This window comes from Eleginops maclovinus, chromosome 20, assembly GCF_036324505.1.
Source record: "Eleginops maclovinus isolate JMC-PN-2008 ecotype Puerto Natales chromosome 20, JC_Emac_rtc_rv5, whole genome shotgun sequence".
Classification (NCBI taxonomy): Eukaryota; Metazoa; Chordata; class Actinopteri; order Perciformes; family Eleginopidae; genus Eleginops; species Eleginops maclovinus.
In genome coordinates this window covers 20539816-20565567 of record NC_086368.1, presented here as the reverse complement: position 1 = coordinate 20565567, position 25752 = coordinate 20539816, and the positions used below count along the sequence as shown (strand labels likewise).

At 38.8% G+C, this 25752-nt stretch overlaps 5 protein-coding genes and 3 non-coding genes across 8 annotated transcripts; 5 read left to right on the top strand and 3 right to left on the bottom strand.

The window, feature by feature from the left end:
• Positions 1 to 249: 249 nt before the first annotated feature.
• On the bottom strand, positions 250 to 4252 carry LOC134882275 (zinc finger protein 768-like). The gene is made up of 2 exons (XM_063909900.1): positions 3890 to 4252; positions 250 to 2783 (listed from the first exon to the last, which is right to left on the bottom strand). Exons 1-2 carry the CDS (start codon positions 4068 to 4070, stop codon positions 1864 to 1866), a joined length of 1101 nt encoding a protein of 366 aa, XP_063765970.1. The 5' UTR covers positions 4071 to 4252; the 3' UTR covers positions 250 to 1863.
• A 1086-nt stretch (positions 4253 to 5338) lies between these two features.
• gnl3 (G protein nucleolar 3) lies at positions 5339 to 10887 on the top strand. The gene is given in 16 exon segments (XM_063910342.1): positions 5339 to 5432; positions 5633 to 5691; positions 5845 to 5988; positions 6191 to 6310; positions 6405 to 6485; positions 6570 to 6705; positions 6847 to 6950; positions 7497 to 7647; positions 7786 to 7873; positions 8042 to 8219; positions 8530 to 8672; positions 8877 to 8968; positions 8971 to 9012; positions 9116 to 9261; positions 9482 to 9539; positions 9621 to 10887. Coding segments are annotated over 16 exon segments (1650 nt in total). The 5' UTR covers positions 5339 to 5419; the 3' UTR covers positions 9716 to 10887.
• On the top strand, positions 7238 to 7376 carry LOC134883644 (small nucleolar RNA SNORA47). The gene has a single exon (XR_010168306.1). It is a non-coding gene; the product is annotated as a small nucleolar RNA SNORA47 (small nucleolar RNA).
• On the top strand, positions 8292 to 8430 carry LOC134883645 (small nucleolar RNA SNORA47). The gene has a single exon (XR_010168307.1). It is a non-coding gene; the product is annotated as a small nucleolar RNA SNORA47 (small nucleolar RNA).
• LOC134883642 (small nucleolar RNA SNORD19) lies at positions 8714 to 8785 on the top strand. The gene has a single exon (XR_010168304.1). It is a non-coding gene; the product is annotated as a small nucleolar RNA SNORD19 (small nucleolar RNA).
• A 253-nt stretch (positions 10888 to 11140) lies between the features above and the next one.
• Positions 11141 to 15097, bottom strand: glt8d1 (glycosyltransferase 8 domain containing 1). Its single transcript, XM_063910343.1, is given in 10 exon segments — positions 11141 to 12108; positions 12936 to 13048; positions 13141 to 13307; positions 13417 to 13529; positions 13712 to 13760; positions 13762 to 13797; positions 13879 to 13996; positions 14120 to 14330; positions 14495 to 14593; positions 14748 to 15097. Coding segments are annotated over 10 exon segments (1104 nt in total). The 5' UTR covers positions 14764 to 15097; the 3' UTR covers positions 11141 to 11926.
• A 563-nt stretch (positions 15098 to 15660) lies between these two features.
• Positions 15661 to 17385, top strand: spcs1 (signal peptidase complex subunit 1). Its single transcript, XM_063910344.1, has 4 exons — positions 15661 to 15816; positions 16529 to 16588; positions 16687 to 16773; positions 17088 to 17385. Exons 1-4 carry the CDS (start codon positions 15781 to 15783, stop codon positions 17211 to 17213), a joined length of 309 nt encoding a protein of 102 aa, XP_063766414.1. The 5' UTR covers positions 15661 to 15780; the 3' UTR covers positions 17214 to 17385.
• A 142-nt stretch (positions 17386 to 17527) lies between these two features.
• On the bottom strand, positions 17528 to 24177 carry nek4 (NIMA-related kinase 4). Its single transcript, XM_063910341.1, is given in 17 exon segments — positions 17528 to 18115; positions 18485 to 18618; positions 18704 to 18921; positions 19038 to 19129; positions 19282 to 19335; positions 19337 to 19395; positions 19481 to 19547; positions 19709 to 19873; positions 20192 to 20341; positions 20478 to 20528; positions 20630 to 21304; positions 21791 to 21926; positions 22117 to 22271; positions 22422 to 22529; positions 22619 to 22816; positions 22899 to 23165; positions 23892 to 24177. Coding segments are annotated over 17 exon segments (2715 nt in total). The 5' UTR covers positions 23979 to 24177; the 3' UTR covers positions 17528 to 18016.
• Between the last annotated feature and the right edge of the window lie 1575 nt (positions 24178 to 25752).

Sequence of the window (25752 nt, the reverse complement as noted above, 5' to 3'; positions counted from 1 at the left end):
AGTGTCCCAGTAAGTCATTATGATATGATGGATACTGGCTCACTGTCTCAACTAAGTGGGGCATCGTTAATGCTACAACTAACACCAGTCATTTTTCTAAATAGACAAAAATAACCAAAGTCTGACTGTATACCCCAGAAGAGACTCCAGGTTTTCCTCTGTATATCAAGTAGGTACTGTACCATTTCACATTGTCTCTGTTTGCATATAATACAAGACACAAACAATGGATATTCAATTGCTAGTTTATTAAAAAATAACATTTAATACGTCATGAGACAACACTGTACATTAGTGTGTGCAGGGGGAGCATAGGTGTTCCCGAGAAGACTGTGAGTGTAGGGTTGCTGGTCGGCTGTGAGGACGTGCTGTAGTTGTCTCATGCTGCATTCATCACGCATTAAGGGTTCACTGGTGTGCGACCCAGTGAAACGACTGAGCTGACACACTCTGAAGGTATTGTCACATTTTATTCAGTTCCTCTTCTTGCAGGACTTTCAGATGCAAATTTCTATTTTTCTGCAACAAGCCGGGACAGATTCCATGAGAAAACTCACAAACCCTGAGTTTCTGACTTTTGAAAAAGCTGTTTCAAATCAGACATTAGTATTTCTGGTATGCCCTCATGTTATGAATGCAGCATTAGTCCTGAGAGGAGAGAGGAGACTGTAGGGTAAAAAAGTATCAGTCCAAGGTGGGCAGTGGAAGTGTGTGATTCCATGACAAACCAATCATCTCGTCGGAAAATCAACCAAGGCAGCTTCAATAAATACCTCCCATGTGAATGAACATTGAGGTGGAAACACAGGTGAACATAAAACATTTTGCAGACTGAGACCCCTGAAGAACAACAGAAAGTTCAGCTAACACTGTACGGCCCTATTATAGAGTGAATTTCAGCACCGTCTTAGACAGATGCAATAGTGCGCATCAAAAAAAACAAAAACACCAGAGAATCCAAAATAATGGAAGATTTGGTGGTATTTTACAAAATATCACATTTCATAAAATAGTGGTGCCGTCTCACAATAGATCGATCCATATTTCAATGGACCACATGAAGAACTGACAATGTGAGATGGCAGTGTTTTGCTCTGCAACAATGTAACAGCACTCAACAAGTTCAAATAATGACTAAGAAAGGAGGTAAGTGCAAGGTCAGACTTCTTGTGTAATTCATTCAAGTCCACAGTTTCCAGCTGCATTTCAGTGGCCTTTTGTTCACCTGAATTTAGTGTCATTGTTTAATTGCTACATAAAAAAAACTACTGGCAGTTTTAGTCTTAACCAGATGACACACAGGTTACATTTGTCAAGTCATTAGTTCTCTATTAATTGAGAAAATGGGGATCATTCCATGTACTGACTTCTCATTTTAGGACCTAAAATAAGTATTACAAGAAAGATGTCAAATCAGCAGATTTAAAACTCAACTGTAGACTGATGAACATGAAATGACTGGTTAGTATTAAGCCATGACCGTGTTAAACATTGTTGCATTTCTTAATGCATATCAGTTTCAAGGCATAGTGGAAGACTTCATCATGCTAATTATGACTAAGGAAAGTCTACACAACTCAGAAAAGTCTAGCTAATAACTCAACTCTGTTTTTAGAGGTGTTATACTCCAGTTACAGATAAAATAATTAAGTAGATGAGATACTAAACTGGGTAATACAACTTGTATTGAGGGAATATGGTTTGGAGAAGTGTTAGATAAGAAACCTTTAGTAAGAATTGCAGAATCCCTAGTTCTTAAAAAGTAGGAAGAAAAAAGCCTTTTTTTATTGGCAGCGATTTTAGCTTTTTGTAGGTAAGTATCCCTTATCAATAGGAGTCACAAACTGGATAAACACTCTAACATCATTGCCCTGAAAAATACGTTCCCTCGCGGCTATGGGTCTGGAGATGCCTTTTGATTTTGTCAGAGCGGCTGAAGCATTTGCCACACACTGGGCAACTGTATGGCTTCTCCCCAGTATGGATTCTCATGTGTACCTTTAAGTGAGCCATCTGTGTGAAACCCTTTCCACAAATCTGGCAGCGGAATGGTTTTTCTCCCGTGTGACTACGCTGGTGCTCCTGGAGTCTGCCAGAGGAGCTGCAGCATTTTCCACATACTCCACAGCGGTAAGGTTTTTCTCGAGTGTGCACTTGTACATGCACATGCAAATGGCCAACATGACTAAACGCCTCACCACACACCTTGCAACTAAAGGAAGACATGTTGCCTTGTAGGGGAGATTTTTGATGAGGGCATTCTACGGCATTGGCTCCTTGATTGCGCATGTGAGAGGCCTGCCCTCTGTTAGCGCCAGTTCCATTTCCCTTAGCACCAACCATCTGTCCTCCATTGTCTACCCCAATAATGTCAATGTTGTTCTCATTTGAGCAGTTTGGGTTGACTGGTGCGAGTGGCTGGGCGCCGCTATTGGAAGAAGTAGAGCCTCTGTGAGCTCCTCCACTTTCCACCTTCACATGTCTGGAGGACCCCCGAGATGCAGGATCCCTCTCCCTGTTCTCCACACCTTGACTCTGAGGAAGGTTGGATGTGTGGGGGCCTTCCTGGGGATATTCATTTCCAACACGTGGAGGAGTAAACATGTTCTCTGGTGTGCTGCAAGAGCCATGGCCACGAAGCTGATCATCTCCTTGGTTGGCTCGGAGATCCCTTTTATCCTTAATCTGAATTGGGATGCGCTCTTCATGTCCCATGCTGGGACTCCACTCACGACGAGGATGCTCACCATCCTCCTCTTCCAACAGTGCCATGGAGGGACGATCTGAGAACACAACACAAGGAAAAGGCACAGATGAAAATATCCACTTCATTGCTTCTGGTAAACCACCCATTCACAACAAACATTTTTAAATCAAAAATGCTGAGCTGAACTTACTACCTTGTTAACTTAAACAACAACAAAACAAAACAAATATATTTACAGACCTGGTCCTTTATAGGTGTATGATTCTATGTTTTCTTTGAAATTTTTGATCCAGTTTCCAACATTATGTGATAGTTAAGAATATTTAAACTTTGAACAGAAATGTCCCATTGAAATCTGTAACAGTGGTGAAACAACATTTCTTAGTTCTAACTAAGCTGCCCAAGAAAGAGTACAGTATTAGTGTTTGCCCCAGCATATTGTGTAGTCTCCTGGATCAATTATCAATTAAGCTACAAAATCATGGGCTAAGCAATACTTTATCATTTAATGTGTTTAATGTTTAAGTCTTATACAAAACAGTCCGGGGAAATACCGGGGAAACACTTTGTAACGGTTGTGTACCATTATTACACAGAGGATGTAACTGTGATATTTAAAACTTCTCAAACAAAAGACAGATGTCAGTAAACATTTTGTACAAATGATCTAAACGTAAAAGTGATTGGCGTATTTACACTAAACAATGGCACCTTGGGCAACACTTGCAGCAGTTTCAGCCATAAGTTTACTGTGTGGTTAGAGTTGTACTATGTTGGAGTAAACAAAAACAAACACTGTGACACAACAAGTGATTATTGTGTGCCGTTGTGTGCAGTTGTATCTTTGAAATAAATCATGAATGAGCACACAGACTACGTATAAACGCACACTAGTATGCAGTTTTAGCTAAATGCTAAACCATGTCGGCTAACCTAGCTGGTTGCTAACGAACAAAGGTTGCTACGCGCTAGCCGCTCCACAACAACAGCAGCTAAAGTCAACTAGCTGGATAAAGTTAACTTGTTTGGAAGTGAGTCAACATCCTTCTGATAGTATTTGGTGTGTTGTGACATTTATTCTGTAGGTGGTCATTTTAATTTTACTACCAAATGCCACCACAAGACTTGGCAGACAGTACATAAAGGGGCGCAACTGCACTGTTAGCTTTCTGCGGAGCTAACCTGGCCATATTTCGATCCCAGCGTCTCGCAGCCTGCGTCTCAAATGGTCGTTCTCCCGCTCCCTGATAGCTATCTCCTCCTGGTATTCCAAAATCGTATCCTCGACAGATTTATATATCTCCTGTGCAGCAAGCATAAGACGCTCAGTCAAAAAGACGTTTAAAAACTGCAGTTTGGTCATTTTCTTGGGTTGAACGGAGCCCTCGCTGTTCTCCAAAATGGACCAAAAAAGATGCTCGACCCAATCACGTGACCCGGAGTTATGTCTTCTTCGTTTGCTCCTTCTTCATCGTACCCCCAAGATTGTCTCTGACCCATCCATGCTGTGTCCCCACTGATTGTGCTATATTTCGGTGTTGTAGAGTCGACTGATTTGGGTTAGTTGTGACTTTGAGTGGGGGTAACGTAACAGTACTTAGTTCACTGAATATGGTCTTACACCTGCTGCTATCGCCGTAACTTGAAAAGTACCCTTGTGTTGTGAACAACGTATTATGTTTTATACTAATGCACTATGCCCTTATAATAGGAACTTGTTGACATGTGGCTTGAAATAGTAGTTGAACATCAAAAGTCCTTTTTCAATAAGTCTATGTTATTATTTAACCTGTCAAAAGTATTCACATGGGCCTTTTAATATTATAATAATCTTAACAGATGGTTATCACTGCTGTGGTTCTCCTCCCAGTGCAAGCACCCGCTTTGAACCAGCTCTGATACACGAAGCCCAAACAAAGCATTTTATATCCTATTTTGAAAAAGTTCTATCTGAGAAATAAAAGACGTTTCAAATACAAATCATCACACTTGAAAAAAACAATTAACACCTATGCAATATTGAATAGCAACTGATGTAGCCAATTAAAAAATGTGGAAAATACGCGATTTTTTAATGTTACCGCTACTTTTGCTGTACATTAACCTGTATATTTCCTCTTTATATTTGATGCATTAAAAGTGAAACATCTATTCAGCAATGCACAATTTCCTGAGTCTGATGAAAAATAAATAAGAACACACATTGAAATGAGTACATTTAAGTTATAGATTAACATTTAAGTTATAGATTATTTTTTTTTATCAATAATTAATTATTTTGTTAAAGCGATGCCATGATCTGGAAGTCTTGCTTGGATTTGATTACATTTTTTTTTGGTTTTATTCTTGTTTTGTGTTCACACAATATGCAGGCTATTTAGAATTTTGCTTAGTAGCCCTATCTTTTTTAGTGACCTAAAAAATAGCAAACAAAACAACGTACAATAAAAAAAACAGCACAAAAAACAAACAAACAATGAAAAATACATGTTGAAGTATGTTTTTGTTCTTAATTTATTTTTAAAAAGATCTGTCTCTGAAATGATTAACATGGTTAAACGCTTAACGCTGGAACACTTGTACTCCTGCTCGCCAGGCGGCGGGACAAGTACAGTTGCGCTGACAAAAGCGGAAATTACGTAGCGTCAAACTTGCGCACTGCTCCACGTGTGAGCAGCAGAAAAGGCACATTGGCAGATCCGCATCTCCACCATGAAGCGACCAAGTAAGTGCGCACTGATAGCGATGTTAAATATATATGTAAGCTTATTCAAAAACAACCTGCTAATTCTGTAGGATTTGGTTGATTCTCCCAGCTGATAAACTATCTGTGTTGTTTGCAAAAAACAACGTTTGCCAGTCTGCTTTAGCCTCGTTTTAAGGTAATGTTCACTGACCGACATTTAACTATTTTTTTGTTTTCAGAGTTAAAGAAAGCAAGTAAGCGGGTGTCATGCTCCAAACGCTATAAAATACAGAAAAAGGTAAGTGTCTGACTTTAATTTAAAGATAGAGGTGGCAGCTTTTTTAGACCATGAGGCCTATGTGAACGAGACTGCTAACCTTAATGCTACTCTCATTTCTAACTCGTGTACATTTAAAAAAAGGAATTTAGTTACATTTTGTTTTGTGTTTAGGTCCGGGATCACACCAGAAAACTAAGAAAAGAGTTGAAAAAGAACGGAGGACCGAGCAAACGGCCGAAGAAAGATCCCGGCGTGCCCAACAGCGCTCCCTTCAAAGAGGAGGTCCTCCGCGAGGCCGAGCAGAGGAGGCAGGAGGTGGGCATCGTGCATACTATATTCACAATAAACAGAATATTGGCCAATATACAATATCAATGTGACATGAAACAATTACATGGAATACATACACTTCAACTAATGCTTAACCAGTATTTGTAAGTGTACCCTTCAGGTGTTCACATTCTTTAAATATAATTTAAAGATGTTGTATTTAATTAAAATAATTTCTTTCTTAAAGATTGAAGAAATAAAAGAGAGAAAAAAACAAGCTAAAAAAGTTCAGCGGGCCCAGAAGAGAAAAAGGGAGAAACAGACCGGAGAAAAACAAACAGAACCCACAGCCAAGAAGCCTCTGAAGGTAAATACACAAACATATTTATTCAGTAACACATTTAACCACTTTAATAACGTTCACCTAATTTTATTGTTTTGGGTGTTTTTTCTTTTCATAGGAAGTGGTTGAAAAACAGCCAGAGATACAGCCCAGCCCATTCAAGGGCACAAAACAGTACCTCTGTTCTGAATTAAATAAGGTAAGACTTCAGGATCCAGGCATTGTTTTTTACTGTAGAAAAAAGGTTTTGACCTGATAATCTTTAGCCAGATCTCCCTTTCAGGTAATAGATGCATCTGATGTCATAATAGAAGTCCTTGATGCACGTGATCCACTGGGGTGCAGATGTCCACAGCTAGAAGAGGCAGTGCTGCAGAGGGAAGGCAACAAGAAACTCCTATTGGTTTTAAGCAAAATAGGTAAATGGCCATTAGATGCTGCAATTTCATTTAAAGTCGAGACATGCACACTGACGAGTGGTTTGTGCTCTATTGTGGATTTAAACGAATGATGGCTTGTCTGGACCCTAAATGTTGTCTTTTAATAATCTTTTGTTGTAGATCTGGTACCAAAAGAAAATGTGGAGAAGTGGATACAGTGCTTACAGCTGGAGTTTCCAGTTGTGGCGTTCAAAGCATCAACACAGATCCAGCACAAAACAGTGGTAAGGGGTAACATTTTACACATTTGTGATCAATAACACCTGTTTAGATTTGCAGTGGTTGATCCCAGTTGAAAATTATTTTGGAAACAGGTTAGCTTTCGGATGCATTTACCAATACTAGTTAAAGTAGTACATCTACTCTTTTAACTTGCACATATTTGCTGAAATCAACTTTTTTTGCAGCATTTATAATTTCTATTGTCAGAATTTAAATGAATGGCAATGCAGATGTATGAGGGGTTTAGAACAAACTGCTGCTAATTTTGTTTTAATACCTTATTGTTTTCTGGAGGACTGAGAAGGTTGAACAGCCTGTGCAGTGCTGTTGTAACTGGTTATAGCCTCCAAAAGTAAAACACTAATCACTCAATTCAGTGGCTCTGTCATATAAACAGAGCTGATGTGTAGTGCGTTTGTGAACAAAACAAAGATATATTTTCCAATACATGCATGCTGTTGTTTTCACTGACTGCTTCAGCAAATGGAAACGCAAAGACAACTTGTTGATGGTACTTAAAAGTATTTCTTTTTTTTGTGTGTCATTAGCGAGCCAGGAAGAGCAGGATAGTAGCCTCCAATGAAATCCTGGACAGATCCCGAGCAGCAGCCTGCTGTGGAAACGGGTGTCTCGCTGAATTCCTGATTAGTTATGCTGCTAAAACAGAGACTGAGTCTTCACTCAAAGTGGGCGTAGTGGGTAAGCACAATAAAAATGGCGTATTTAGATCTGTGGTATAAATAGGCTTAACTGATTATAGCCATGTTAATTTCTTTACATTTTCTCAAAGTGCCTGATCTGAATGCTTATGTGACGCAATATCCTTTTTGCCTTCAGGTTTTCCAAATGTGGGGAAAAGCAGTCTCATCAACAGTATGAAGGGGCTCCTCGCATGCAATGCTGGAGTCACGAGAGGCCTCACAAAGTGAGTGACAAGCTCATAATGCTAACACAACTAAAGTTTATTTCTCTGGGATTAGTATCACCGTGCCTATTCAGCAGAACTATAAATTGCAAACATGTACTGCGTTAATGTGGTCTTATGTACAAAGTTGTAATTAACTGAGTGTATTTCCTGTTCCCACCCCCTCAGATCAATGCAGGAGGTGAGCATCCAGAAGAACATGAAGCTAATAGACAGCCCTGGAGTCATGGCAGCACCGTCCAACCCGCCAGCCTCCATGGCTCTGAGGAGCCTGCAGGTGGAGGAGGGTGAGGTCAGTGTGCTGGAGGCGGTCCGGACTCTGCTCAAACAATGTGACCATAGCCAGGTAATAAGCATTCCCATCACTGGAGACATTTATTTTTGAACAAACATTTTGTTTTTATACATTATTGTACTCTGGAGGACTGAGAAGGTTGAAAAGCCTGTGCAGTGCTGTTATAACTGGTTATAGCCTCCAAAAGTAAAACACTTACCACTCAATTCAGTGGCTCTGTCATGTAAACGGAGCTGATGTGTAGTGTGTTTGTGAACAAAATAAAGATTTATTTTCCAATACATAAATGCTGTTATTTCTCACATGCATGCTGTTTTCCAGTCAAGGGACTTTATTAATTTCAGTTACCTCATGGTTTCAGATCATGCTTCAGTATAATATCCCTGACTTCAGAAACTCCTTGGAGTTTTTGACGTTGTTCGCCAAAAAGCGTGGATTCCTTCAGAAGGGTGGAATCCCTAACACAGAACAGGCAGCCACGGCTTTCCTCGCTGACTGGACAGGGTGAGTTTTTGTTTGCTGAAGGATGATATATTGCATCAGTGTGGAAATGAGGACAAAAACGCAAGTCTGAATAATATGAAGACTTCTAATCCAACGCTGATCCCAACACTGTCGAGCATAATGACAACTATTTTAATGCAGAGAAGGGAGTGCTACTGTATGTCCATCTCACAGAGCCCTGTCTTTGTTTTGTTGTTTCCTCAGAGCTAAGCTAAGCTATCACTGTAAAGCATCGGAGAACCACACCCTCCCAGACTACATGTCCGCTGCTGTTGTGGCTGAGATGCAGAACGGCTGGGCTCTAATATTCTAAAAACAGGCAATGAGGAAACTCTGAAAGGTATTGGGCATTAAAAATAATAGGTAGACCATCCGTGTACTGTAGCTATAAAACAGTCACCTCTGCCTGTGGTGTTGAAAACAACTATTTGCTTTTTTTTCAGATGTGAAATTCCCAAGCCAAGCCGGCAGTATAGGGTTCACCTCTAAAGGTCCGACTGCCGGCCTACTGAGTATCGACGACGTCTCTGAAGAAAAACCTGCTGATGCAGTTTCAGAGAGAGCAGAGCAGATTGTTGAGAATAATCAGGTAACTATAGAAGTGATTTAGTTTTTTCTTTTAGAAACTGCCAGAATACACTGCTGCGTTTTAGTTGTGTTAGCTGTCTGGTCTCCTGGAAATGAGGACAAAAAACGCAAGTCTGAATAATATGAAGACTTCTAATCCAACTCTGATCCTGCTGTCAGGACTTTTCTGTGCATCCTGAGGTTTTTTGGACTTTACTTTTAACTATCTGCTTTTCTTACAGCCTGAACAGACTCCAGAGGAGGCGAATGAAACAAAAGCCGATGAGCCTCCTATTAAAAGTAAGTTCTGGTTTAACAATGAATATATTTATTACCAAAAGATCTCCACGCATTATGTTTATGGCTTACCTTGTCTTCCAGGAAACCCAGGCCGTGTGCAGTTCGAGTCTGTCCCCATTGATATCAGCCTCTCAACAGCAGGAGACGCCTATGACTTCAACACAGATTTTAAATGAGCTTTGCCTTCTTGGTGTGGATGAGATGGAGACCTTGACATGTTGGCATTCAAGGACAAGCTGACTGCAAGAGGGACTGTCGAGGTGCCTTTGACCCCATCCTGTCAGGCAAAGTTGATTCAGAATGAATTTGAAGTTTAAGTGGTTTTGCCCTTTCTTCAAATTCTGAATCTGGACGACATTGGGACAATGTCCAGGCGAGGACCGACCTTTTTTACCCTTGACGTCTTTCAGTTGTCTAGGACTAATAACTGCCCAGAAAATGGACATGAAAATATCCAGACTTGCTCTCCCAGATATTGTCTTAGAAGTCCAGAGGTCATTTGTAATAATGTGTGCTAAATATTGTATATAGACTATGTACTATAAATGTAATAAACCCTTTACAAAGCCGAAATAATTTATCACTGTCTGTCTTCCAAAACCTTGAACATACTATATAGCAGAATCATGCTGCGTTCTCCTTGTGACTTGTTTTTAATTACCCTTTTCAGGAAGTATTACTAAAAACATAGCATGAGCTGCAAATGGCTAATCCTGAATGATAAAAATGAATTCAAATGACTTTTACTACACACGATAAATATTTACAACAGCAAGGCAAATGCTTTTCAACATGTAAACAAATCAAGGGGATATAAGGCTCTATAATGAATAAATTCAACCTGTGAGGCAATACAATACAGAATTAGTGTTCATTTATAGAAGTTATAATTCATAGGTGGGAAGAATCAAAATATTGCAAATCCCACTAAATATTTTTTAAGTAACTTCAATGTTTAATGGAAAGTCTGCTCAACAGGGAAGGTCAGGGTGCCCTTGACCATATGTCAAGCAAAGTAGATTTCTGAATCATTTTAAACTTAAGTGGATTTGACTACTCGGTTGTGTCTTTGTCCTTTCTTCAATTTCTGAATCTGGGAGAACTTGGGACAGTTTCCAGACGACTAACCTTTTTATACTAGACCTCTTTCAGTTGAGTACAAATCAGTGCCTATCAAATGGACTTTATCTACTGTCATTATGGTGTAGTGGTCATGAAATTATCCACTGACCTCTCCGTCCAGATGATGGTGAAAGATCTACAATGTCTAGAGGTCATTAGCAATTGTCATGCAAAATAATGTATATAGACAATGTCCTATAAATGTAATAAACCCTTTACAAAACTATCATTTGCATCTTATTCAAAACCCAGAATTTACCATATCGCCTAACCCTAACCCTTCTTATTCTGTTGCTGCTTTAACTACTGAATTTCCCCACGGGGATTAATAAAGGTACATCTTATCTTATAGCATTTTCATGCTGTTGTACCCTTTGAACTCCATTCTTCTTGTGACCCCTATATCATACCCCTTTCTAGGAAGTAATGCAAAAAAATCATAGTATGATCTTAAAATTAACAAAATCTAAAAGAAAACATTTAAATGATAAAAATGTAAGTTTATTTCACGTTCTATACAAAGGGTGACAAATATTTACACCAGCTTGGCAAACGCTTTTCAACGTGTATAAAAATCCCAACAGGATACTACAATGCATGGTAACATTTGGTTAGTGGTCTGCATATAAGGTCGTATAAAACCAAAAGTGTGTGAGGCAATACAGTACAGAATTAGTGTTCATTTATGGAAGTCCTAATTGATAGGTGGGAAGAATCAAAACAGTGCAACTTAGCACTAAATTAATATTTAAGAATATTATAAAGAGGGGGATAGAATGAATGTTTGAAAAGCCACATACAACAGATCTACTATTAAAAGGATCTTATTAATGGAATTCATTTTAAAACAAATTATCCATAGGAAATATTGAATTGAGGTATCCACATGAATAATAAATTGCTACAAAGCTGCATGTAAACAAACCTCCTTACACCATCATTCCTTGGGACTGCCTCAGTTATACATAGTTTTCTTTGCAAATGTCATTACTGATGTCAGGGATTAATCAAGGGCAATCTCAAGGGCACTGGGTTTCTGGACCAAAAAGGGCAGTATTTGTGTGCTCTAAGTAGTTATAAGATGCAATGAGTATAAAAAAAAAGAAAAGTGTGCAAGGTGAGAGAACAGGTCCACATGTTTGACAGAAGGAGCAGAGTTGGTAAGTGAAAAAGCCTTATATAGTCCTGAGTTATTGCAAGGTGTGATCATGCCGGGACAGGGCGGGCTTGGCTGCTCAGAAATTCCTTAAAAACAATTTTTCAGTCTATTCCTCTGCATTTTTACGCACTGGATTAAATTTTCCTGTGGGGTCTGGTATGAACCACTTGTCCCACACATCAGAAAAGGAGGATGTTCTCCCCCAGGGCTTGTAGTGTCCATTCCAGTGGAGGAGTTTGGCAGCTCTCACAAACTGTGGGGAGTAACGGTTTCCAGCACCTGTAGAACCTGAAAAAACACGTTTTTGTCATCATATAAAAATATAATATAACAATGTCAATACTGTTGATTGTATTTTGTGTCCAAAAGATTTTAACCTGAAAACGTCCTAAAGAAAGAAACGAGCTGCAGTTTGCAGTATAATTAAACTGACCAGATCCTTATACCACAGAAAACTGCCTTAAAATGTAGGTTAAAGGATTAGCTCAACATTTTGGAAAGTACAAATAGTTTTCAAGAATTATAGGGGAAGATGGATGCCACTGTCTTATCTGCTGAAAAATGTCTTTAAAAAGCTTCTCAAGCACAAGTCTTGGGTGTTTACTCATATGCCCAGTGTTGTGATACACTTAACTCGGGATATTATTCCATTCCCTAAACTGGCTTCATAATATGATTAAAATAAATAAAACAGATAGACAGTAGATAAGTTACTGAAAAAGATTCCACTGTTTTTCCAGACAAAAATCTACCAAATACATTTTTTCTTTATCAAATTAAATAATCTTTTTTAGAGTAGGTGGACTCCATCATTTAGAAATCTTTCCCTGGGGCTGACAAGTCTTTGCATCTTGTAGTGACATACAGTATGTGGCATGGGACTACAATTAAGTTAAAAGAAGAGCCGTTTAAAAAGACACAATTCAGAAATACCAGCGCATTTTCTGTCCTCAAGCTATTGTTACATTCCCAGAGGACAATATGATAGATGGGAGTATAACACAAACCTTACAGAAAATAACAATTGGAATTGTTTTTGTGTAACATTTGATCTAGAACCTGTGCTTCATTGAGAAAATGTTCTAGTATCCTATCAGTGAATAAGCAAATCTTACCAAGGTGCCTGACGTGCCACATTGGGTCGATCATGGAGTGGCGTTTGTAGAAAACAAGGAGGAGTGGGGGGGTGGTGATACTCTCTGCCAGTGAGTTAGTGTACAGATCCTCCCTGAGGAAACGAAATAAAATGAGCCTAATATAAACAGAAAGAATCCACTAGTCTTTAATTCAGCCATCCTTTCACCTGTGTGAGTAACGTACCGTGTGTTCAGTTCCATCCAGTGCTCCAGCTGCTGGGTGATGTTCTGGTTCCTCCACTCCGTCAGGTTGGCAATGATGACCCCGGGGTTGAAGGAGCATGTGTTGGCCCTCATGCCAAGATTCTTGATAGCGTCTTTTTTGAAATCCAGGAAACCTATATAGTTATTCTTTTGGAGAAAATACCTTAAATAATCAATAATCACATTTCACATAGTGATACTCTTTGAATCTTTTTACACAACTGCAAAAACTCTAGGACTCCAAGAGATGGCCCACCTGATTTCCAGCCCCTCGAACAAAGCCCTTAGAAGATGCTGAATCACAGTCATCAGAAAAGGCAGCTGCGTGTCCTGGTTTGAGGTTGCTTTCATAAAGCTCCTGAATGTCCCCTGAGATACAGAACAACAGCAAAATGACACTTAATTTGTTTACAGAGGGTATTTTTCTTACTGCTTTGGCATGTATAGTTACTACAGTTAATGCTCGTAATTGTTGCATTAAAACCTAATTTCCTGAATTAAAAGTGGCTGTAAAATAGTCCTTTACAGCAACTTTACAGGTGGTGTCTTACCTTGTACAATAATATCATCATCCAAATAGATAGCTTTATCTGCCTCAGGGTAGGTATGCTGGTAGATAAAATCTGGCAAAAGTCAACTGAAAAATAGAACAATAACAATGTTTGTAAGTGACAAATATTCACAGTAACAACAGTGATAAAACCTTCCATTGGCTTACCGGTTTGACAGCTTCCAGCTTCTGATGATCTTTGGATATTTTCCCTTTGAGGAGCTCAGGCTTGAAAATAACAATCTTATATTTAACATTTTTAAGCCGTGTCTTTCCAAGCCACTCACTGTTGACAAGGAAGAAAAGGTAATGTAAGACAATGATTATTTATTTTTTTACAATTTTTTAACTAAAGACTTCTGCCCAAGCCAATATAAAGGGATGCAGGTAGCAAGTGCCATGGTCTTACTTTAAGTGATCCACTGTGTCATTCAGAGTCACTATGGTGAACACAACATTGGCTTTACTGTTCTGGTAGACACTGTTCATGGCAGCAACCACAGCCCCCAGTCTCTCCTCAGCAGCGGTGATGAGGACAGGGATCTCCTCTCCTGTCCTCACAGTCTCTAGTCTAAGGTCTGAGGACACCTCAGATTCAAAGGGAAGAACTATCCCTGCATCTGCAGAAAAAAAGACACATTTTGTATTTTACAAACTACTATGGTTTTATTTTGATGCACTGAATACGTTTGAGAAGATTTTCAAACAAAAACATACCTGATATTATGAGGCAAAGCTACAAAGCTGATCTGCATACACTTCACCAAATACAAAATAGACATACCTGGATTTTCCAAATGTAAAATGTCACTTAGGTTGAGGAGGTTTCGTTCAACTACGATCAGGAAGGCAACAGCAAGCAGCAAAAGGATGATCACGTTTACTGAAAAACAGATTAGCTGATGTTAATGATAGCTGTGGTGCATAACTCAATTAAACAGTGGCAGTGTGGTAAATGTGGTAGCCAGTTTGCCTCTGTGTTCATTTCTTTATTGTTTTTCATTCTCACACAACATGCTTCCCCTACACTGACTCACCTCTCCTCATTGTCATGAAAACGGCCAAAAAATAAAAGAAATGTATAAAACCTCAGAGTAGATCTGAGTGCAGCCCAGGATGCATTAGCTGGCTAATGAGGACTGAGATGAACCCGAATTGCTGCTGCACCGATGCGTTGTGTACAAACACACCGGGACCGTCAGCCAACTAGTAGCTTTTAAGCGGTGTCCTCTTTTGCTTAAATTTAAAATGTATCCAGTGGAGGTAAAGGTTTTTCTTTTCTTTTTTTTAAGAAGAGAAGACAGTAGAAGTAATACACGCTGAAGCCAAACTGCCAACTCAACAGCAACAGGTTTGTTCGCCAGCGCAGATGCACATAGTAATAGGTGCCCCTGCGTTTGCCTGATTGTAAACATGAATAAGCTTGCTTTTTCTAGTACTTACAAAACTAATTTTAAATGTAATGTTACGTGTTGATACTATTGTACGACATGGGATACAAGTTAGACATTGTATAATTAAACATGCATAGTTTTAAGTCATGAGACATATTTACAAAGGTAATTTAGGCAGGCAAAGCTTTTCACTAACAGCAAATCAATTGTGTTAACAACGCGCCACACTTTAGCCAATCCCCGTTTGTTATAGATCTGTGAAGCTGCGCAGACATTCAGGATGATTTTCTATATTTGTATTCCTTTATTTGTTCAAGAACTTATATGAACATCATATAATTTGTATTTAAAAAAGCAGACGTCAGGGGCAGGCATATAAAGTGATAAAAAAAAACATAAAAGAAAAAAAGAAGAAAAAAACAGTTTCATATTTCAGATGAAATATTTGTTATATACACAATTCGTTTTGATTGCCTTTTCATTCATACTACATAAATATTGATACTACAATGTTTTAATTATTGTTTAATAAATATTACAACACCCAGAAGTACTATGAGAAGTACCCGGATGGGTCCTTAACAACACGACGTATATTCTTCAAACCGGAAGTCATCTACTTCGGTTTGGTTTGCACCATATTTTCTCCGTTTGTGCTTTAATTTACTGTGAAAATATGCTGTCTATATTCAAATCCATACCGTCCCACATGGTAAGAAATGTTTATCCTTTTTGACGTGTAGAGATATTATTTTGCAAGTTATTAATTCATGCTTTTGTATCAAGCTAACGGTGAAAAATATTCCTAGCTAACCAGTGCATTGATAGCAGCTGCTAGAAAACGTTGTTACATCCTTCCAAATATATGTTCACCGACCATCCAATGTCTCTGATCCATTGTGCTAAACAGCTAAACAACGCTATTAAGCAACTCTCAAGTTTTGTCGGTTATTTATTCTACAGTGGTGGACCCACTAACTCCCTTGTCTCAATCTGTACTGATCTTTGGAATTTTGGGTTCTTTTAAGAGAATATTGGTCACCAGTTTTTGCTGCACATTTAAGGTTAATCTAACGAAAGCAAGAGTACAAAGACGTCAACAAGCTTGTTATGATGCTATAAGAAAATTACTTGAGCAATAGATGTAGTGCAAGTTAAATGTTTGTCTTAAATCTTGTGTTACTGTATTTTCCTTTAAAATAATGATAATGGGCTTATCAAACCAGGTTTAGTGCTTCCCATTCCAGTTCTTAAGATATATGTATACTTTTCTCTGAATATCATTTGTACTCAAATACTAAACAACATATCTGTTTAAATTATGATGGTCTTGTATATCCTTACTTGTCCTGATCCTGTAAAAACATTGTTTGATGCTTGATAAATGTTGCCTAAATGATGTTTTCCCCTCCCTGGTGTTACAGGATTATAAAGGCCAGAAACTGGCTGAACAGATTTTCCAAGGAATAATTCTCATCTCAGCGGTAACTAACTATGACACATGCAAACTAGCAATTTAAGGATTCCCACTGAAATTCTATTCATATTATTTTTCACTCATGTATTTTTGTCCTCTTTCCAGGTGATTGGATTTGTGTATGGTTTGATCATTGAACAGTTTGGATGGACAGTGTACATCGTCTTGGCTGGGTTTGCTGTATCCTGTGTGGTAAGAATCTTTCACCACTTTCTTTTTGCAAAGCAAGGACATATAAATGCGATGTTATGCACTCAAAATTATTTAACATGTTTCTGTTAAAACCAGACAACGCAATATAGGACAATTAGACACATTCCTTGCTGTTTGTAGCAATGTGTCGCAATAGATACCTTTTCTTTTAACTGCAAACCAAATCTACCTACGGGTACAAGTAAATAACCTCAACCTGATTGTTGGCTGCCTTGTCTCATACTGTGTGTACTTTTAGGGGGGCATAAAAACAGCCAACATTACATAATATATTTTTCTGTCCTTGACTGTAGTTGACGCTGCCTCCATGGCCTATGTACAGACAGAATCCTCTGCCATGGCAGCCAGCTATACCAGAGACCAGCGGGGAGCCAAGCCAAAAACCTCAGGAAACCCTCAAGAAGAAGAAGCATAAATAACTCAGAGCTTTCCTGCCCGGCGGTTAATACATCCTTTATATCAGAAAACATTTGGAATTTTGTTTTACAGTCCACATCTGAAACATTGAGGATGGAAACATTGTTACAGTGTTTTTCAGTCAATAATGAAATACTGTCCAAATAATAAACATCTGATTCTCTGTTTTATAAATGGATGTTTCATGTGTATTTTTCTACCTGTATTGAGTGTGTTATTGTACAGAACGATGCACTTTTAATTAGTGTCTTTCTTTATTTGTCACTTTAAATGAACAATTTGGTTTATTGTGGTTCTTGACATTTAAAACAAAATATCACATTTTTGAATTTATTAGAAAAAGATTCAAATGTTAATATCTACAATACATCTACATTACATTATGTTGTGTTCAAGAAAATAGAATACAGCGAGAACAGGGAGATCTAGTGTTCTAAGGAACAGCATAGTGAAACAATTATTGAAATTCTAGATGGATTATAAATAAACGAGTATCCACTACAGAAAGTAGAAAAACAAAGAGTGCTTTAACATGACTCAACATCTGCATAGACATTCTGCAAATTACAGCAGGAATTAAGAATTCTGTTTTTAAAAATGAGGTAAAAGAACTTGACATAGTTAGTAACAAAACATTGCTCACACTTGAGCAGCTGCATTGTGGAAACTCAATGACAAATCTACAAGCATCAATGCAAAAGCTTGTTGTTTGGGCAGGCAACAATTCATATTCAGGAACAACAGTAACAGAGTTGAAAGCTGAAATATTTCTCCCATTATTCTCTGTTGTATTCAGGAATTTCCTCTAAACCCTGATGGCAATATCCTCAAAGAATTTCAGCTGCCTCACCATCACAGCATAAGCTTGGTACTTCTCATCTCCCATCTGATCACGAAGGCACAGCTGCAGTGAGAAAAAAGGATGCTAATTTATCATTTTGGAAACAAAGGACCGCTGGATTACCTGGCTTGACGTCTCAGACAAACTGATTACACTGTCCATGGACAAGTTATTGTTTTCTAAGGTGTGATATGGACAGAATATCATACAATATGATCTTAAATATAAAACCAATTTGAACTAAGAAGTCAGTTTATGGATATCGGGACTCTTAACACAAAGAAAATGAATGCATTGACCTCACCAATGCATCATAAATCTGTTTCTGTATGTATCTTGTACAACGCTCTTCCATCTTTGGGACTTTTCTGGGGTATATTTTTCATTAAACCCTCATACCTATGATTTGATGTGATTTCTTTAAAATCATACCTCTCGTTTGGTGTCGTCCTCCACCTCCATGATTTCCAGGACTCTATCCAGCAGCTTGACCCCCAGGCCCTTCACCACATCTGTTCTCAGCTGCTCTATGGCTCTCCTGATCTTGGCTGGACCGGACGACGAGCCTTTACAGAGAAGCTGGTTAAACACAAAGAATCTACAGAATGCCTTAATGATAAAAAAAAATTGTGTTTGATCGAAATGTCTTACCTATTGGTATTTCACCGAGTGACAAGTTCTCCGCATCCTCTCGAGCCTTCCCATGAAGCACCAGGGTGTCTCTGTACTTTCTGTTCAGTTTGAATTCAGGCAACGAGGTAGAGCTAAATCCCCCTTTGTCCACCTCGATCACACCGTCTCCAATATCCATTCCCAAAGTTTGGGTCATCATGTGGACTAAATCCTGCATGTCACTTGAATCAGTCTTCCTGCAGATTAACCATGAATCAATGTTATACAATGTTAAAAGGCAAATATGTTTACATATTTATATGTAATATGTCTTTTTAGAGATTTTTTTTAATGAAGAGCCGTATGCTCTTACCTTTCCCTGCAGTCTCCCTCCAAGCGTTCTGTGGAACTTGTGGATGAGCTGCACTCGTCTTCATCTGACCTTTGCTCCGGTAACTTATCCTGCTGTAATAAAACACATCCCTCTATTGTGGCGGACATTTCACAAACACTTCTGTTTTAAAATCACAGTAAAACTATAATATTAGCCTCACGAGGGCACACGCAGCCTTTTTTCCCCATTCTAATCGTCATCCAGAAAGATGGTGTGTCAATACCTTACAGTTGATCTCAGTGAAAGAGGCTGAAACAGATCTGGTATACAGAGTGCTTTTGGTGCTCCTCCTTGGTAGAAGTGACATCATAAGATGCCCTTCTAACAGCACTAACGTCTGTAGAAACGACAGGAAAGTTAGTATTTGACTCTTTTTTACTATGATTTTTGTGTTTGGGTTTCAGGAAATCACCATTAGCTACCTGTATGGCTGGAAACCTCCTGGGACTGCCTCAGTCTTCTCCTCTCTCTGGCAGTGAGAGGACGATCCTGATAGTACAATTTACAAATGATTATTAAACTGCATTTATATATATAACCAATGTATCAAAGTCACAACAATAATCAGGGCAATAACAACGTTTTAATTTAGTTTGGTACTCCTTTGAGCTTTTATACGTTACAGTGCACAAGTGGAGAATAACTCTCACCTGTGGCAGCGGCAGGAATCCGTCCTTAGAGGAGCTCACTGAGCTGGAGGTTGCAGCTACACTGGATTTCTTGCTCTCTGTGCTCCTCCTGCTCCTCTTCGTTATCTTCACGGCTGTGCTCTTAACAGGAGGTGGAGGTAAAGGTCTCGGAGCAGCCACCTTGGACTTACAGGAGGCAAAAAAATAATAAATGAAAGTGTAATTAAGATAAATTAGCGTTGATTGTTTTGTTATTTTAAGTCTTACGTTTGTCATATTAACTGGTTGGAACTGCAGAGAAATCTACTGTATTTATTAAAGAGGCTATTTCAAATATGATTGTCAGTTTTAGAAAACAGTATATTTTATGGGGGAAACTTTTCTTTATGTTTACAAATGTTGTCCCAAGGGGCACTGGCCTCAGGAATCCTCTAACAGACATGCTGTGAGATATCTTGTGTTTTAATCCACAGTTGAACAATCCTTGCATTTATATATCTTTACCTTTTCCTGATCCCCATGTGTCCATCTAATGTCCCTGCCTCTGTGCTGCTGTGACACAGACGGTTCTGATGAGAGGAACAGGGGAGTTGGGTACTGAGGGGTCTGACCCAGCTTACTGGCTGGTAAGGGAGATTCTTCCCGAACAGGCTCCTAAAGAGACACAATAACCCTCTTTAGTCAGTGGCAAAAATCAACAGCAATAACTTCCCACATCTGGGAGCTTGCACAGCATTGTCACACAGTCAGCTTAAGGGCTTTAAAAGAGAGCAAGAAATGTAATGCTCACCAGTGTTGGAGGGAACGGCTCTAATAGCTTTTCAGTAGATTCTAAGCTTTCCTACAAACACAAATGACATACATAACACATATTAGAAAAATGGACAAGAATTATTCATGAGAAAAACAGCAAATATACTATATATTAACAAGAGCACCTACTTGTATGTCAGGGGTATTGTGTTTGGTCGGCGCTCCCTTGAGCAGGGTGATGGTGTCACTTTTATCGTCCATATTAACTTCCACAACAACAACTCCAAAGTTTTCTTTATTTGTTTTGTGTGCAGATCTCCTCTCGGGTGTAGAAAGAGCCTCCTCTCTCTCCGCTTCCAGCTTTGGGCTCTGCATGTCAGCCTCTTTAAGTAACTCCATGGTATCCTCCTTATTATCCACACCTGACATATGTTTCTCCTCACACACAGAAAATGTATCGGCAGGGTTTGGCGTTGCCTGTCGATGATTATCCAACAATCCATTGGCTGCCCTCCTCTCTTTTACTCCCTGACTGCTAACACCTGATACAGACTTCAGAGGGGGTTTAGCAGGGGAAGGAGGTGGGGAGGGATCTGGTTTCCCTCTTCCCTGGCTGTGCACACTGTGAGTCACAGGTTCATTACCTATACGGGGATGAGTCACAACGGATGGGGGACCCTGCACTTGTCTCTTCATTACGTCCTCATCCTCCTGACGTTGGACATCAATATTGATGTTGCTGATGGTTGCCATGGATGCAATGAGAGCGTCAGGGGAAGAGGGTTTGGGTGATGGAGGTTTTCGGACCGGAGAGCGATCTGCGACGCCGTTCCAAACTTTGGGTTGTTGTGATTTCTCATCTTTCTAAAATGAAAGAGAAAGAAACAAAAGACGTATAAACACTGAGAATTCCTTGTCTGACATTACAAGTAAAGTTATTAGAGCAATCTGCTAGATTCTGTCACAGTCAGGATAAAATCACACAAAGTTGAGCAAATGCAATAGAGTCCATGACAATAGTATATCTAAGCAGACAAATTCCATGAACAAGCATTTGATATCAAAAACTTGCGGTATTCTAGTTTGCAATAAAGCATGCTATTGGAAATGACAGGCTGCTATTCCTATCACAAAGTTCCTCCTCATACTGACACCTCCTTGTTGTGTATACCTGCATGTTTCTATTAATCTATTATATGATGTAGGAGGTATAACACAATTATGGGATACAATTCAATACATGACAACACAGTAATTCAATAAGTGGTTGAAAAACTGTGGGAATAATCTAAAATATTTGAATTTCATAGTTCAATTGTCTGTGTTAATTGCAATTCTCGAATCAATCACCCGTTTGGCCCTGGCTGGAGGTGCATGCTGGGGACTTTTCTCAGGTTTTGGCTGAGATGACACCACAGAAGGTCCACTGTTGGGTCTACAATCACCGATGCCCTCTACAGCTTTCTTTCTTGACTTGGCAGTTTTTCTGTTCGGAACCAAATTAAACACAAACATGTAAGAAAATATTATATTCTGCTCAGGGCTAAATAATAAAACATATATCTGACTGAAGTAGAAAATAGTTCTAGAAGATGTTTAGCAAAATGTGCATACAATGAACCGCTTTTAAGACATTAGAAATAACAATTGGGCAGTCTGCTGTCATTGCCACCCACTCTTTAGTGGCCTCGAGGAACATGGCAATTTGTCGTTTGATGTAGGGCTGCCGGAGGATCAGTTTGACATCAGGCCTGTCTTCAGGTCTCTTACACAGCATGCTCTTGATCAGGTCTCCCAGCTGGGGATCATACCTGCTGGGCATCTGTGGCAGCTGATGATAAAAACAGAGGGAAATGTTGTAAATCGTTGGGAATCTGTTGTGCCATAAATCATACTTCAAGATTATTACTATTATTAACATTCAAAAAATAATGTGCTGTATAACTGAGATAAAATAATACATTAAAAACATGAAACCTACCTTTCCTTCTACAATGCGATAAACCAGTGAGTTCATGTCCTTGGCATTGAAGGCATGTTTCAGTGTGGACATTTCATACACACAGCAGCCCAGGGCCCATACATCTGACTAAAGAAACAAATAACATCCATTTGTAAAGCATTACTTTGACAATTCACAAATTACCTACACAGAGTAAACACAGACAACCATATTACCTTGTGGTTATAGGGTTTATTAGAGAAGAGCTCTGGACTCATGTAGTAAGGGGTCCCTATGAGTGTGCTGGCCATGTCATTCTGGTTCTCTAACACTCTTGCAATGCCAAGGTCCCCAACTTTGATGATGTTGGTCTTCGTCAGGAAGATGTTTTGTGTTTTAAGGTCCCGGTGAAGAATGTTCCTCTCATGCAAGTACTGCAAAAGAATAACCACAACAGTGACTTCAGATGTCCCGTACTAAAACAAATTATATCTGACCTTGCATGATCATAAGTACCTGGAGAGCCATGGCTATCTGGACAAACCACTCCACCACCTGCCTCTCAGGTAACAGTTCACCCTTCTGCTGTTTGAGACGGTGGTAAAGGTCACCGCCTTCACAGAAACCCATGGCAATGTAGAGCAGGCAGTCATCTCCTTCCCAGGACTCCCTGTACGTCACGATGTTAGGATGTCGCAGCTCGGACAGAAGCTGTGCCTCCTGCTCTGCAGAACGCCGCTCCCGCTTCGACGATGTGGTTAAATTCAGCTTCTTAATAACATACTGTTGAAGAAAGAAAAGGCAAAATGACTGTCCCAGATGGATGGGAGCTATGGAAAGTACAGTATTTTTTTACACTTTTAGGAACCAAAATGCCTGGCATAAAATATGAAAAGTTACCATAAGGTGGGAAAACTAAAGCATTTCAAATCAGATTGCTAAATTAACTAACATCACCTTCAGTTCTCATTTACAGTACATCATGTCAAGTTTTGGCAAAAGGTCAAGAGAGCAATACACCAAGGATTTTTGTAATTGTTTTATAGCCTAGTTTTCAACTACAAACGTCGATTACAAGAGGGGGATAACAGTCCTCATCATGGTCAGGAAAATAATCATCCAGCTAACGTTTAAGTTAGATGGGTTATGATAAGAAAAATTGTTGTTATCAGAAATCCTTTAAGGACTGTAAAGGATTAGAAACAAAGACTTGAGACAGCTGTCATACTGAGTGTTATTGTCCTGTAATAAATAACAACATACATTATATGACATCTGACGGTTGTTGTTGTTGTTGTGTTTGTAAATATCAAACATAACGTAAAAGAGCGTAAACACATGTTATGTTTTAGCATACTTTAGCTAACTTTAAGCTAGTTGAGGCTTAGCTGAGTCTTTGTAGAGTCAGGCCTGGTGACGGTTTTTAGCAGCACCAAAAATTAAAGCTACGTAGCTTATTTAAATGGTGGTTGGCGGTATTGGATTCCACAAGCACACTTCATTTCTCACCTGTTTTCGGTCTGTTTTGTTTTTCACCAAGTTCACCTCCCCATAGCTGCCTTTCCCGACGACCCTGATGAAGACATAATTATTCATTGTTCTTCAGGAAAATCTTCATAACGCGACCAGAAACGCTGAAGACATTACACAACATGTCCGGGAACAATAAGGGTTTTATTTCGTCCAATACCCCAGCTGCACAGGCGAGATAAACCTGTGAAATATGTTGGTAAAACTTCGCACTAGGTCAGTGCCAGCTATGAGGTTTTGAACGCAGGAAATCAGCAGCGGATAGTTTTTCGTCACTAGGCAACTGTCAGCACCCTGCCGACAAAGCTGAGAGGGACCCACTGCAGCAGAAACAATGCCGTGTGCACCACAGCGCTCCCAGCGGCTAAAGATGAATACATACTTTATTAATCCCCATGGGGAAATTCACTGTCTCACTCTGTTGTTGTTAACATAACATTATCAGTGTTTGAGGAAGTATTCAGATGCTTTACTTGTGTAAAAGTACCAATACATTTTTCTCAAAATACTTAATTACAGGTTTAAGTCCTGCATTCAAAATCTCACTTGAGTAAAAGTACACATGTATTATCAGCTAAATTGACTTAAAGAACAAATACATTAAAAGTAGTCATTGTGCAGAAAAACTGCCTTCTATGTGTGTCATTATATTTGTATATATGAAATGTCTAGATAATATTGTTGCATCAAGTAGTATTTAACTGTTGTAGACAAACAAAGTTCTGATTGACTTTTGTAAAATATTAAAATAATTTCTGACTTAAAGAGTCAACCATTTTATATTTTAAAGGTGCATTTTGTTCAAAGTAGCTAAATTGGTGAAATAAATGTAGTTGTTTAAAATTACATTATTTAGTAGAAGTAAAAAGAATAGAAGTATGTGACTATAAAGAGGGTTTCAGCCTCCGATTCTACTTCTACTTCTAAAAACAAGCATAAAATGGACCTGTTTGTGGCCATGTAATCCACTAGATGGAGCACAAGACCAACTCAATGTGAGACAATCTATCTAAATTCACCATACCAAAGTCTGCTTGCAACTGGCAGGGTAAATGAATAAGGTCCTTTAGTATAAGCAAGACAAAACAAAATATTTAAAATGTTTATATTAAGTAGTTTTAAAATCAAATCAAAGAATTGAAAAAATAGAACAAATCAATGAGCCTAAAAGAGCTCTTTGACTGTTGTAGCAGTACCTCAAGAAAGCGTCAACATTGCTGCTACCAAAACTCTACTACCATCAGCCTACTATTACTAGTCTACCTCTCTTACAGGCTTATATTAGGTATGTGAACCCGTTTTGTAGCCTTTATCTTTGTCATTGTGTGTGACCTTTACCTCTGGATCAGGTCTAGATATTAAATAAGTGATCATGTGATCCAGAGTTTTAGAGATAATCCCTGCAACTGCGAAGCCATTGTCATTGTCACTGTGAATAATCATACCATAAATACTTTTCTACAACCACAATTCATTTGGCAGCTTCCCTTGATTTTCATCAATATATAACAAAAGTGCCAATACAAATATGCTGAATATGGGATATGTGATTAAGTGTACCAATCTGATTAAGATTCAAATGTAATAAGTGCCAGAGTATGGAAAAAGTTGACTTACTATTTTATAGAATATTTAATTGTTCTATCAATCTGCACAATGAGTATTTTTACTTTTGGTGCTTTAAGTATATTTAGATGCCAATCATTTTGAATGCAGGATTGAATTACTTGTCACAGAGTTTTACTACCCTTTGGTATTTTTACTTCTACTTAAGTACAGGATTGAACTGTGTTGAGTACTTCTTCCACCTCTGTTTAGTTTTTAGCATATGGCCACCGGA